This window comes from Octopus sinensis, linkage group LG6 (genome assembly GCF_006345805.1).
Source record: "Octopus sinensis linkage group LG6, ASM634580v1, whole genome shotgun sequence".
Taxonomy (NCBI): domain Eukaryota; kingdom Metazoa; phylum Mollusca; class Cephalopoda; order Octopoda; family Octopodidae; genus Octopus; species Octopus sinensis.
The window spans coordinates 35107977-35122227 of record NC_043002.1 but is presented as its reverse complement, the minus strand read 5'-3'; the positions used below and the strand labels follow the sequence as shown (position 1 = coordinate 35122227).

General features: G+C 35.5%; 1 protein-coding gene across 1 annotated transcript; it reads right to left on the bottom strand.

The window, feature by feature from the left end:
* Positions 1-2615: 2615 nt before the first annotated feature.
* LOC115213061 (coiled-coil domain-containing protein 12) lies at positions 2616-7132 on the bottom strand. Its single transcript, XM_029781970.2, has 5 exons — positions 6813-7132; positions 4802-4878; positions 3651-3712; positions 3281-3392; positions 2616-3079 (listed from the first exon to the last, which is right to left on the bottom strand). Exons 1-5 carry the CDS (start codon positions 6956-6958, stop codon positions 2982-2984), a joined length of 495 nt encoding a protein of 164 aa, XP_029637830.1. The 5' UTR covers positions 6959-7132; the 3' UTR covers positions 2616-2981.
* Positions 7133-14251: the final 7119 nt, after the last annotated feature.

Here is a 14251-nt window from a genome sequence, read left to right as displayed (position 1 = left end):
TATCTTTAGCTACGTATTTCTCCTGCAGCAGCCTTACCAGAAATATATGTATGTATATATATATATATATATATCAACATCAAAATAAATATCAAATGGAAATTGTAGTTGTGATACCTGTGTCGGTGGCACATAAAAAAACCATCTGAACGTGGCCGATGCCAGTGCCACCTTGGCTGGCTTCTGTGCCGGTGGCACGTAAAAAGCACCATCTTAACATGGCCGATGCCAGCGCCGCCTTGACTGGCTTCTGTGCCTGTGGCATGTAAAAAGCACCAACTGATCGTGGCCACTGCCAGCCTCCCCTGGCACGTAAAAAATACCCACTACACTCACGGAGTGGTTGGCGTTAGGAAGGGCATCCGGCTGTAGAAACACTGCCAGATCAGATTGGAGCCTGGTGCTAGCACGGAAATCGGACGTTAAACGATGATGATGATATATATATGCCAAGGACCTATAATCCTTTAAAGGGATTCTAGATTCCTAGTTCTCCAGTTTATACCAGTATTCAGTGAAAACTAAATATATTAGTTTTGCATAGGTGTTTAAAATATTTATAAATGAGAAAAGGAAGAAAATGGAGAAACTGACATCCAGACATCAGTTTATTCAAAGATATTAAAATTCCTGTCCTACAGCTGTTTCCATATCCAATTGGATATGGAAACAACTGTGGGACAGGAATTTTCATATGAAATTAAAGTTATCTGTATAAAAATACAGTTTACATTGACAGATATATCTGTCAATGTAAATTGTATATTTTTACAGATAACCTTAATTTTTGTTCTATTCTCAATCAAAAAAGTCTGATGAATGGGAACGTGAAACTCTGAGTAGCACTTTATTGTGATATTTTTGCATCTTTAACAATAAAGCACACACGCATGCACACATATTTATTCATTTATTGACTGGACATACTCAGTGTATGTGTTTTTCTTGTTCATGTTTTTTTTTGGAGAAAAGCAAACTTTAGATAAAGTAGTTCTAGATACACAATGTATAAATAAAAGATGGGAGGGTCAGAGCTAAACAAAACCCAAAACAGTGGTAAGTGTATACACTATATTTTTACTACCTGAAAGTGCAATAGAAATGTTTCACTCAGAATATTGAACATTTCCCTTAATACTGAAGGTAATCAGCTCTTGTGGTCATCTTCACTATGGAACACATTAGAAATAAATAGCAAAGATATTGTTGCCTAGGTCTGCAATTTCCAAGCACCACAAGATACATATTTTACAATACATCTGCCACCCTAGTTTTGATTTCAAATTTTGGCACAAGGCCAGCAGTTTCAGGGGAGTGGGTAAGTCCATTACAGTGACCCTGGTGTTCAACTGGTACTAATTTCATCAACCCTGAAAGGATGAAAGGCAAAGTTGACCTCAGTGGAATTTAAACTCAGAATGTAAAGATTTGTTTTCTAAAATATAAATTAGTGATTGTATAAAATATATATTTAACAAAGGCAGGAGTGTTTTATGCACTATAGTTGTGACTCTATGAAATTGTTGTAGTAACAACAAAACCCAGAAGAAATATTGCATGAAACTCTCACCAACAATCTGCTAGAGACACTATAATATTGAATCAAACAATATATTAATTATATATTTTACGCAACTACATAGTTTATATTAAAAAAAAAAGAAAGTACATAAAGAATAGATTATATAATTGATTCTTTCTTTGGAAAAATTCCCTCATATTTTGTATATATTTGTGTTTATAACTATAATATTGAAGATTGCTGACAAAGTCAAGTCATTGTCATCATCATCGTTTAACGTTCACTTTCCATGCTAGCATGGGTTGGACGATTTTGACTGAGGGCTGGCAAACCAGATGGCTGCACCAGGCTCCAATCTTGATTTGGCAGAGGTTCTACAGCTGGATGCCCTTCCTAATGCCAACCATTCCGAGAGTGTAGTGGGTGCATTTTACATGCCACCGGCACAGGGGCCAGTCAGGCGGTACTGGCAACGATCTCGCTCGAATCTTTTTACACATGCCACCAGCACAGGTACCAGTGTTGGAGGACCACATCTCACTAATATATTTTGTTTTGGCATGATTTCTATGGCTTTTCACAATGCTAAGTGTTGGTCCAGTGAATAGGAGAGATGGCAATTAGAGATAAGAAAGTACCATGCTCGGTTGGTGCTCTTGGCACCCTACTAGCACGGACACAAGTGCCAGTAAGGCGATGCTGGTAACGATCACACTCGAAGTCAAATTCATAAATGATTATTCAATGATAAATAGTGCTACAGAGCAAGATTAGCTGCACATCACCACCATCATCATTTTAAACCATTCCAAACATAACCACTTTTCCCAATCCTGCATGAGTTGGATGGAATTTGTTGAGGATTTTCTAAATGAAATTGAAACACTGGTGTTTAAGCAAGATGTGGTTTTAAAACAAAGTCTCTTAGAGATGGCATTTGTAGCTGTACTGCAAATTATCAACTAACATAATTCTTGTGAATTTCTCTGGAATGAAAAGTCTTTTACTTGCTCACAAAAATCCTGACTCAAATACCTCACACTAAAAGCTAGTATGGGAAAACAGACATTAAATGAACAAACAGAAACCAGAAGCTGATTAAAAATATTTTATTGTGTAGCTGGGGTTGCTTCAGTTTACTTACAGAAACCCCTTGGGAGAATATAAACAAACATCACATCTTCCCATTTGTCATCACCATAAACTCTCAGACTTCATGTCAGAAAGCAACATATACAAAGTGAGATAATATAGTAAAAACATTAAGTCTGAGTGAAACCAATTTTTTTACTTTGAAAACCCTTTTCTCTATCCAAGAGTTTTTTCTGCCTCATTCAGAATATATTTACAAATAAGTGCTGCTATTGCTTAGTTTCTTCAATTATTTCTTTGTTGTAGTATGTAGACACCAAGATAGATTTTAGCTGAACCTGTCATATAACATCGCAAAATGGAGACATCAATCATTGTCAGCATCCTCTTCATCACCTTTAGCTAAAGAATCAGTTGCATTCATAGCAGTTACTAGATCTTGACTATTTCCTTTCAGACGATCCCCTGAAAATACAAACATTGAAAAAATTCAATAAAATCTCAAAAGAAAATATACAAAATAAACAGTGAAGATACTTGATTATTAATTTCATCTTATATAGATGCAGCTTGTACCAATGTGACTAGTTGATAGCAGATCTTACTTTAGTGTCTAAGAGTTCAAAATCTAGTTGGGTATCAAAAGTATACAAAGCAAACACTTACGTATTAAGAGAGCAATAGCCCTTTGAGTGCGACGCTCCAGTTTTGCCAATCTTTTGGATATATCTCTTTTTAGATCCCAATCAGGTTTGCGAGGAGCAAGATTAAATAGATCCTGTGATTAAAAAGGTAAGATTGGTCTGTGAGAGAATATGTAATAATTGATGTTAACTGAAGAGATATAATATCTAGGTGTCAAAGATAATAATATAAAACAAGTCATTAAATTAATAAAATTACACTGGTGAAATGAGATTACAAATGAGATTAAGAAACAGGTAAAGATCATGTATTTCAGACCTATTTAATGCTAGCACAAAGAATAATCAGTAAATATGTTACTCATTTAGCAAATAAGGAGGTATAAACTTACCACATCTTCAACAGATGCCTTCAAATTTGCAGCAGCTAATTGCTCTTTAATATTATCTTCAACTGGAGGGGAAAAAAACAGGAAGGATAAAACATGTTCGTTATTTCAAGATTATATATTAAACGATTTTCATTTTCATTTCTATGTTGAAAATAAGCTGTTCCCTCAAATTTAGAGAAGCATTTGATATATTTTCCAAGAAATAACCTGAAAATTGACGATGGGTTATTAATTTTAAAGAAAGGAAATTTGCTATTATATAACCATTTGTATCACATCTCTGAGCCAAATACTTTTGCTTTTGGTTCCCATCAGTAACTCAACATAGTCATGTAATTCTTATTCATCATTTCTCTTCCTCTGTCGCATCCACTGTAAACATTATAACAATATCAATTCACTTCACTGCTAACCCCAATCAGCTCTGATCCTACAGAATTTGGATAAAAAACTGTTCCAGCTGTGAGCTTTTATTTTCTTGAGATGTAGTGATGAATTATCTTTTCAATTCTAGCAAGTCAAACAACTTTATAGAAATTCTTTCTGTGCCAACAAAGTCTTCTGTTGCCACTCTCATCCACTTGGTACTTTCTTATCTCTAATTGCCATCTCTCCTATTCACTGGACCAACAGTTAGCATTGTGAAAAGCCATAGAAATCATACCAAAACAAAACATATTAGTGAGATGTGGTCCTCCAACACATCTCAAAGGGAAATAATTCCAAGTGGGAATCAACTCAGATTGTAACAATATATCCAAGCTATGGCAGAATGGCAAGCAGAAGTAAAACAATGAGTGAATGCATGTATGTATGTGCTTGTCTTTTGCTGATGTATGTCAGTAAAAGATGTAAACATTAGGAGGGAACTAAAGGAACTAATGCTCTTTAAGTGAAATCCTTTGCAATATTTGCTCTGCACTGATATTACATACACTCCCATACTCTTGCTCTCAAAAATGCAATAAACCAAGTAATTGGCTCATTAGAAATATGTAACCATCAAATCATTAACTTGTTATTTATCAATTGTTAGATAAATCAAATAAAGTATACATTCCCTGACAGTTAAATAAAATAAAAAATGTTTCCTCACAGTCATAACAAAGAACTAAAAGAAATTTCAATGTTAAAAATAAATGATTTCTAACCTTTTCCTGGTTTGGCCTTAGGCAACTGGTTTTCCAGTAATGCTTCATCAATTGGTTGATAACTTCGAAATAAAGGTCTGAAATGAAATTAGTTTGAAGTTGAATCATATTTAAAAAGTTTGTTACTACTTGTATTTCATTTTGAAATTAAGGTTTTTTTTTTAATGAAAACCCATAATGTAAAGGGGTGCTGTCAGTAAGGTGAGAGTTAGCCATGAGTACAATGGCCAATTTAGTGTACAGGTAGGAGTTTACAAGGGCTTGGTACTCAGTCCCCTACTTTTCATTATACTTCCCCAGATCATAACAGAAATTTAAGACTAGTTGCTCTTGGGAACTGATGATCTTGTTCCTATAGAGGAATGTGGAATAGAATTAGAAAAAAAATCCAGGTATGAAAGCAAAACCTAGAATCAAAAGGCCTTAAAGTTCACTTAGCAAAGTACAAAGTTCTAGTAAGCAAGAAAACAGTTAGGACTCTCTTCCTATCAGGTAAATGTCCCCACTTGATATGTAGGAATTTCATAGTGTCCCAGTGCAATCACAGGTAGATTAACAGAAAAAAGTATTCTTTGTGTGGAAGATGTGCAGGAGCAATGAACACAAAGGATACAAGAGAAAATAGATTTTATCAAATGCCCAGAAAGTTCCTTAGAGACAGTAGATAGTTTCTGTTACTTAGATGGCCTAGTAGCAGTGGAGGATGTTCTAAAGGTATAGTTGCTACAATAGGAATAGGATGGAGAAAGTTCAGAGAGCTATTACCTCAGTAGGCAACAAAAGTTTTCTCTTGAAATTCAGACTATGATGCATGTGCTCAAACAGCAATGTTGCATGGTAGTGAGACATGGACCTTGAATGCAAAGGCATGTGAAGACTAAGAGGATATGAAGCTAGAATGCTCCATTGGATGTGCAATGTCAGTGTGCATGCTTAATGGAGTACAAAGGAGTTGAAAGAAAAACTGGGTATGAGAGAAATCAGATGTAATGTCTAAGAAAGACTGCACTGGTTTGGGCATGTTATGTGTTTGGATGATGATATCTATAAAAAGTGTTGAATGTGCACAGTAGATGGAATCTGCAGAAGAGGAAGATACAAAAGATGGGATGAGCTGGTAAAGGCTGATCTCAGGACTTTGAGATTCGTGGAACAGATGACAAGGAAGCAAGATGTTTGGTGATATGCAATGATCGAGAAGACCCACCCAGCTATGCTAGCAAGAGTGATTGAGGTTCTCCAAGTATAATATATATGCACAAAACTGTGTCTTTTGTATCTTCCCCACTTCCTACTAATAAGACAACTGGGTCACTCCCCATCTCCCGGCCATTTCCTATTGACAGCTATTCTTTATTCATTTTCAGTCCCCTCACTGCCACACATAATTGTAATCTAAACCATCTAAAATGTATCCCCGGGAAATTTCATTAAAAGGCATGTCTTGCAATGAAAGTTATGAAGAAACAAAGTCGGAGGTGGGGGAATTATCGCAAAATACTAAAAAATCTAACATGTATCTTTGGTAAATTTAATTAAAAAAATATACATTTTAAAGAAACTTATAGGGGTAACAAAAGTGAAGCTAAGTAGTTATGCCATTTCACCACAGGAATACAAACTGATTAACAACTGCGAGAGACCTGAGACGATTGAAGACGTCTCTTCTCATCAAACTAAATATTTATATATTTTTTGTAACACAAAGACGGACCGACGATTAGAACGACGGAGGTCGTTCTAATCGTCTAATAACGAAAAAGTAAAGGAACTCGGAATACAAAAAGGACGTAATTAAGTACACCCAGGTGTTTTGTCCACAGTTCTACCGATTCCGTAAAATATAAAAAATTTTTTTTTGATATCATTGTAAATTGAGGGGGAATTCGTTTGAAAATAATAAAATATCGTAGTATATAAGCACGAATTTGTACGCTTCAATGAACACACGTTGTTACTATACTATAATTTGGAGAGAAGTTATTATAATAAAAATGGTAGATAATTTTACTTAGGAAGTTTTTCGTCTGTTTTGCTATCTTTCGTTTGCTGGTTCTCTGATGAATCTTCTGTTTGACAAAGTCTTTTCGCTTTCATCTCCTGCAAGCGAGCTTTTCTCTTCAAAGCTGCTTGTTGTAACTCTCCCACTTCAGACATGCTGAATATTGTGTATTTCTTCCCCTGTCTAGTCACACTGATTCATAAAACTGACAACATGTCATCATTTGCCATAAGTTATAGTTTATTATTAATTAAACACAACTAATTTATTTTTTCAAGATTGTCGCCATTAGTTCAGTCTTATTTACCTTTTATCAAGTAATCTCCCTTTTATAACCGCATTTCGTATCAAAGGGACATTAGTTTGGACTAAACGCCGGCAAATACAATAACTTGACACGCGCGCACACCGGCCTACTTACATGCATACGTTCTGCCATCCATACATACAGTATTACATCGTGTGACAAAGACGATTAAAAAGAAACTACTTTTCCGTACACACACACACGTACACTTACACATCCGTAATATATCAAAACAGGAAGTTAAAAAGATTTTTTGGTATTATTTATTCATCATTACATACGTTTCATAAGAATGGCAAAATTATACATGTTGGATAAACATGTAAAAAATTTCCTACTAGAAATTTTTCGGATAGAAAAATAAAATAATGCGAAATTTATACTTGGATGAAGCGTTTATAGTTAGTAATGAAGAATTGTATAGATAGTTGGGAGAGAGAATAAAGAGCAAATCTTGTAGTTCAAGAAGGCGAGGGAGAGTTGGGAATTGGAATAATAATTGTATGTACATTTATGCACATATAACAATGGGCTTCAACTACAGAAGACTTGCGAAGGCTTGAAAGAAATGAAGCTAGCATGCTCCACTGGATGGGTGATGTCAATGTGCATACACGACAGAGTGTAAATGATTCAAGGGGAAAACTGGGTATAAGAGGCACCAGATGCTGTGTGCAAGAGAGGGGAGTGTGCTGGTTTGGTCATGTGATGCGTATGGTTGAGGACAGCTGTGTAAAGAAGTGTCAAACTCTAATTGTGGAAAGTACCTGCGGAAGGGGTAGACCCAGGAAAACGTGGGATGAAGTGGTGAGAAAGGATCTTTGGATGCTGGGCCTCACTGAGGAAATGACAAGGACTGGGGGATGCAGTGATTTGCTGTATTTGATAAGACTGGTCAAGCTAACTAAAATCGCTGTCTTTCACGCATACAGGCTTGCCCTTTCAGGTGCTGGTGCCACATAAAAAGCAACCGTGCTAGTGCTGTGTAAACACACCTGTGCTGATGCTGCATAAACACACCTGTGCTGGTGGCACATAAAAAGCATCTAGCACACTCTGTTAAGTAGTTGGCATTACACACACATGCACATATATGGACACACATACATACCCATACACACATACTTATATATACATACATGTACATATTCTTTTATTGTTTTACATGTTTTAGTCATTTGACTGTGGCCATGCCGGAACACCACCTTTAGTCAAGCAAATCAACTCCAGGACTTATTCTTAGTAAGCTTAGTACTTATTCTATCAGTCTCTTTCACTGAACTGCTATGTTACAGGGACATAAACACACCAGCATCGGTTATCAAGCGATGTTGAGGGACAAACACACACACACATATACGACAAGCTTCTTTCAGGTTCCATCAACCAAATCCACTCACAAGGCTTTGGTTGGCCTGAGGCTATAGTAGAAGACACTTACCAAGATGCCATATAGTGGGACTGAACCCGGATCCATGTAGTTGGTAAGCAAGCTACTTACCACACTACCACTCCTGTGCCTACATATATAAAAATTTATATATATAAATTTTAAACACCGATATACCACTCATCTCAATTCTTTTAGATACGAGAAATACAGTAAATCCACAACACTTGTAAGTCATATACATCATCTCAAAAATAGGAATATTCCCTACACTCTGTCATGGTCCATAATAAATTCAGGGCTTCCATACCAAGGTCAATGCTTACCCTGTAAGTTATGCTTTAAAGAGGCATTCCACATATTAAAAACACAACTCCTCAACATGACTAAACAAATATAATGAGGTCCTAAGCATATGCAACCACCACTTTTTTCATACTTTCAAATTTTACCATAAATCTAAATGCAACCAAAATAACCATGCAGTATATATCCACAACATCCTGTAGGTAATTCCCAACAACCTTACCTATCTACATTTTAAATTTTAATCTTTAACTAACTCCCCCATCTTTAAGGATCACAATAATTTAATAATACATATTTGAACGTACAAGCGAGTACATGTGGTTGTGTATAAAAATGTGTGTACAGATATTTTATGTATGTATTTGTATGTGTGTATATGTATTTACTCATATATGTGCGTGCATGCATATGTATTTGTGCGTGCATTTATAAAAAGAAATATATATGAATGAGTGTGTATATGTGTATACATGTATGCATAAGTACCTGTATGTGCGCATGCATGTGACTGTAAATGTGTGTGCAACTGCGTGCATGTTCATGTATATATATATACATGTATGCATGCGCATATGCGGGTACAAATACATCTATGGGTGCACGTGAGCATGCATGTGTATATATGCACATGTGTATGTATAGGCATATGTATATGTCTATTTATATGTGTGTGTATATGCATACATATTTGCAAATATACATTCTTTCCTCCTTTTCCTAGCTATCACTAACCTATCACCTATAGTAATTTGACATCCTTGTATTCTTCCCTCCACCTCAAATTTTACTACCAAAACTACTACTCACTTTGGTATCACCCCATCCTTACCTTTTCTCCATCCATCCCTTAATGCAGCTCTGTCATATCACCTCTACTCACATATCTCACTTTCTTTTACTCCTTACCTTCTCATCTCTTCCTCTCCTGTCCTTCCATTACATTATCTTGACCACTAACACTCCCTCTCTCCATTTCTTCACTTTTTTTTCCACTCTTTACTTTTGTCTCTCTCCCTTTTTCTTTTATTCTTTTTCTCGCTTTCTTCCTCTCATTTCCTCTTCTTGTTTTAGATTCGACCTTTCTTCTCTTTCTAATCATACACATCTCTCCTCCCTCCATCTATCCATAAATACTACCAATGCATTCTCAAATTTTTCATTCACACCACAAAACCTTCTTGAATGAGCAACACTGATTCCATGGCTCGATGCTTTGAAATGACTAAATATGAACTACTATTGGAACTTACACACCATGTACAGGAAACTTTTTTTTACCACTTCTATACACCATTTTTCTCGAATAATGGAACTGCAACTACAATATCTTTATATAACTTATTTCTGCTTTTATTCTCTTATTTCCTTCTATATTCCTTATCTTTTCCACAATAATTCAAACTCAAATATTTTCTCACACCATCTCTGATGAAGGGATATCCATAATATCCCAGAAACAGCTGTAAGACTATTTCATTATAAATGTCCTGAAAACTCCTCACAGCCTTGGATTTGTTATCTCATTCAGTCTAATATATATATATATATATATATATATATATATATATATATATATATAGATAGATAGATAGATAGCGATTGATAGATAGATAGATAGATAGATAGGTAGGTAGGTAGGTAGGTAGGTAGGTAGGTAGGCAGACAGATAGACAGACAGACAGATAGATAGACAGATAGATAGATAGATAGATAGATAGATAGATAGATAGATAGATAGATAGATAGATAGATAGATAGATAGATATTGTCAGTGGATCATATATCTGGAAAAGAAGCACACTCTGCCCACAGCCACTGGAATCTGATGAGTTGTCTATGAAGTTAAGTGTCTATGACCAGGCATATATTCAATTTAAAGCACTTGATAGATTTGCAAATTATATAGTACAAGACATCTTGATGATTGCAGAAGAAACCAATAACAACTTGAGCCAAGCCTAGTCACAGATATTTTTTCCTTGAACATTAACAATTTGGTTGGGAAGCAAACTTCTCACCACACCTATACAGGCATAGGCATGGCAGTGTAGTAAGAAGTTTGCTCCACAAACACATCCACAGACAGAATTTCCCACATATATTGTAGATTTTGGAATCAGGCCAACTCTGTGAATAAATTAAAAGCATTCCAGGCCGAATCTGGACCCGTAATCCTGAAATTTTGGATTCCCAAGTTTCCATTACTGTGATTGTTTTTAGCGGTTTTTTTATGTGGATTTTTGTGATGAAATTTTGTGATGAATTTTTTTGTATGATAACATTTTTTATAACTTGGAAATAAACTTTGGGAATAAAGAAAATTTGTTGTGAAATCCAACAATTATTTTTGTCAAATTTTTTACATAATCTTTTGCGATGAATATGATCATCATTGGGGTATGACTCTGGAGGAAGCAATTGCAATAAATTCAACAAAATCTAATATAATAAATGCGAATGTCAGTGTATCAGTATGTCACACTTTTTCAACTTTACTCCTAGAGGTGGTATCCCAACATATCACACCACTTTGAAATCAGGCCAACTCCATGAGTAAATTAAAAACATTGTGGGCTGCATCCAGACCCACAATTCTGAAATTTTGGATTCTTAATTTTCATTACTGTGGTTGGTTTTGGTGATTTTTTTACATAATTTTTTGCAACGAATATGATCCTAATTGGGATATGACTCTGGAGGAGGCAACTTCAACAAATTCACCAAAACATGTCAGAGATCTGTTTGCAGATCTTCCCATTTGAGGTCAGTAGCTTAAAAGCTATGTCCTAGCTTAAAAGCCACAATATAGGGCAGCTTTTAAGCTAATATATATATATATATATATATATGTGTGTGTGTGTTTATATACATTTGCATACACACACAATAATGATGATGATAATAATAATAATAAAGGGTGAATAAACTCTGAGGCCATCCAAATAACATTTCTGTTTTAGTAATGCTGATGGAGCCAGTACTGCTCAAAACAGCAGAAATAATAATAATAATGAATATCCTGAGAACAACAATGGCAGAGAACATCTTCATTGGGATAAATCTACAAAGAGGTAAGAGGGTTTCTGTTAGCATTGGCTGGCAATGTCCTAGAGATCGTGTCTTAATAAAAATATTGGCAGTTATGATACCTCACCAACACAGCCCTCTTTATGAGTATAATGCCAAATAAAAATCATCACAACTGCGTTCATGTCACCCAAACCCTGAGTGAAAGAGGAAAACTATGTAAAGTAGTGAGAAAGATGAATGAACTGTTAACAAAAATCTACATTAAAAACATAACAGATCTAAACAGTCTTAGATTCTGTGTAGCCTCTGTCATGCAAACTCTTAGGATTAAAAGTGAGAGAAAAACAAAAGCCAAAACACCATGGTGGAAATGAAGGCTTGAGAACCAAATTGAACAGCTCGAGTGAGATCTTGGATGGATGCATTCATAGAAAAGAAGAGTGTGAGGGAAAGACAGGAACAAACTGCAAAGAAAGTACAACATAAGACACAAAGGACTGTGAATAGTTAAAGAGGAACTAAGAGAAAGAATCAAAGCAGTGTCAGGTAAAAATAACAGATACCGACAGAAAGCAAATCAGGACCAGCAGAATAGACACTTTAAGAACAACAAAGGAAAATTCTATAAACAGCCAAACAATGAAGAAGAGCATCAGGAAAATGATATGCCAAATGCTGAAGCAGCAAAGAAATTCCAGACAGAAACCTGGAGCAAAAAAGTCCAACATAATGTAAAAGCAGGCTTGTTACAGGAATTTAAAAGTGAAATAGAGGCTGGAGTGACACAAGAAAACATGACAATCACAGATAAGAAAGTAAAAGAGATGATTAAGAAAATACCAAATGAAAGCCTCAGATCAAATGGTGTCCAGGGTTTCTAGCTCAAGAATCTCCCAATTATATACAGTTATATATGACCATTTTTTGCTGACTGCAGAAAAAATGGAACACTGACATGGATGATAAAAAGAAGGATAGTGCTGATACAGAAAGACAAAGAAAAGAGAACGGGAGCTCAGCAATTATAGACCTATTACTTGCTTACAATTACTCTGGAAACTATTAACTGGCCTCATAGCAGATAACATTTATAATTTCCTGGAAAAGAACCTATTACCAGAGGAACAAAAAGGATATAGGAAGAAATCAAGGACTACTGATCTGCTATATATAGACAGAAGAATATTGAATGAAGAACAAGTAAGAAAAACGAATTTTGCTGCTGGATGGCTAGATTACAGGAAGGCTTATGACAGTGTCCCACACAGCTGGCTCTTGGAGTGTCCGAGGATGCTTGGAGTCAATGAGAGGATAAACAACTTTTTGAAGAAAGCATTGAGGGTTTGGGAAGTACAACTGAAATGTACAAATGACTTGCTAGGCAATGTGAAAATACACAAGTGTATTTTCCAAGGAGAATTACTCTTTCCATTACTCTTTGTCAGTGCATTAAACTCTCTGACAAGTATACTAAAAAAATCCAGGCCTACCCATGAGTTTACCAAATCCAAGATGTGAATAAATCACCTACTATATGGATGGCTTTAAGTTGTATACAAAAAATGAGGCAGACCAGATTCCATGATCCAAACTGTGAGAGTATTCAGTAAAGATATTGAAATGTAGTTTGGGGTAAATTAGTGTACAGTACTAATTATGAAGAGAGGCTGGAATGTAAACTCTGATGGCATAAAATTACCACAAAACAGCAACATTAGACCACTGTAGTATAATGAGGGGTACAAATATTTTGGATTTTAGTAATGGTATAATTTTTTATTATGTCTTGTTCCAGTTATTTTTTACCAACACTGAGCCAACAAGGGTCTATATATACCTCCAGCACAAAAGAGTCTATGCACTTTCAACTACAATGTTTGAAGAGTTTTCTATATTAAGTGCAGTAGTTGGAGCAAAACTGATCATAACATTTTGAGCAATTATATGGCTTAACCAGTAATATACCACTTGACAATATAAAACTGTGTACACACACACACTTTGGAGATATTACACTCTCTCTACTGTCTAGTCTATTTCTGGTGATGGTCACATCACTGGCCAGTAAATGACAGCTGCTATTCTTCTTCACTTATTGTTGGTGGTGTACATCCCAGTTCAGTGTTTAGGACCTATGAGGTTATTGATGTAGATATTTCTATTTCTGTGTGTTTGCATCTTTTATGCATGTCTGGAATGAGTGCAAGAGTACTTTTAGGATGTTGTTTTCAGGTCTTCTATACATATATGTCTAGGTTTTGGGAAGTGGTTTTTCATGTATTTGCAGGAACTATGAGAGCTGAAGTTTGCTCTGGTAGTAGACTGTGCAACATATATGTCTAGATGGCCTTTTGTTTACCCCAAACTGCATGCCAGTATCCTAGCTAAATATTCTTACTGCTTGTATCAGAG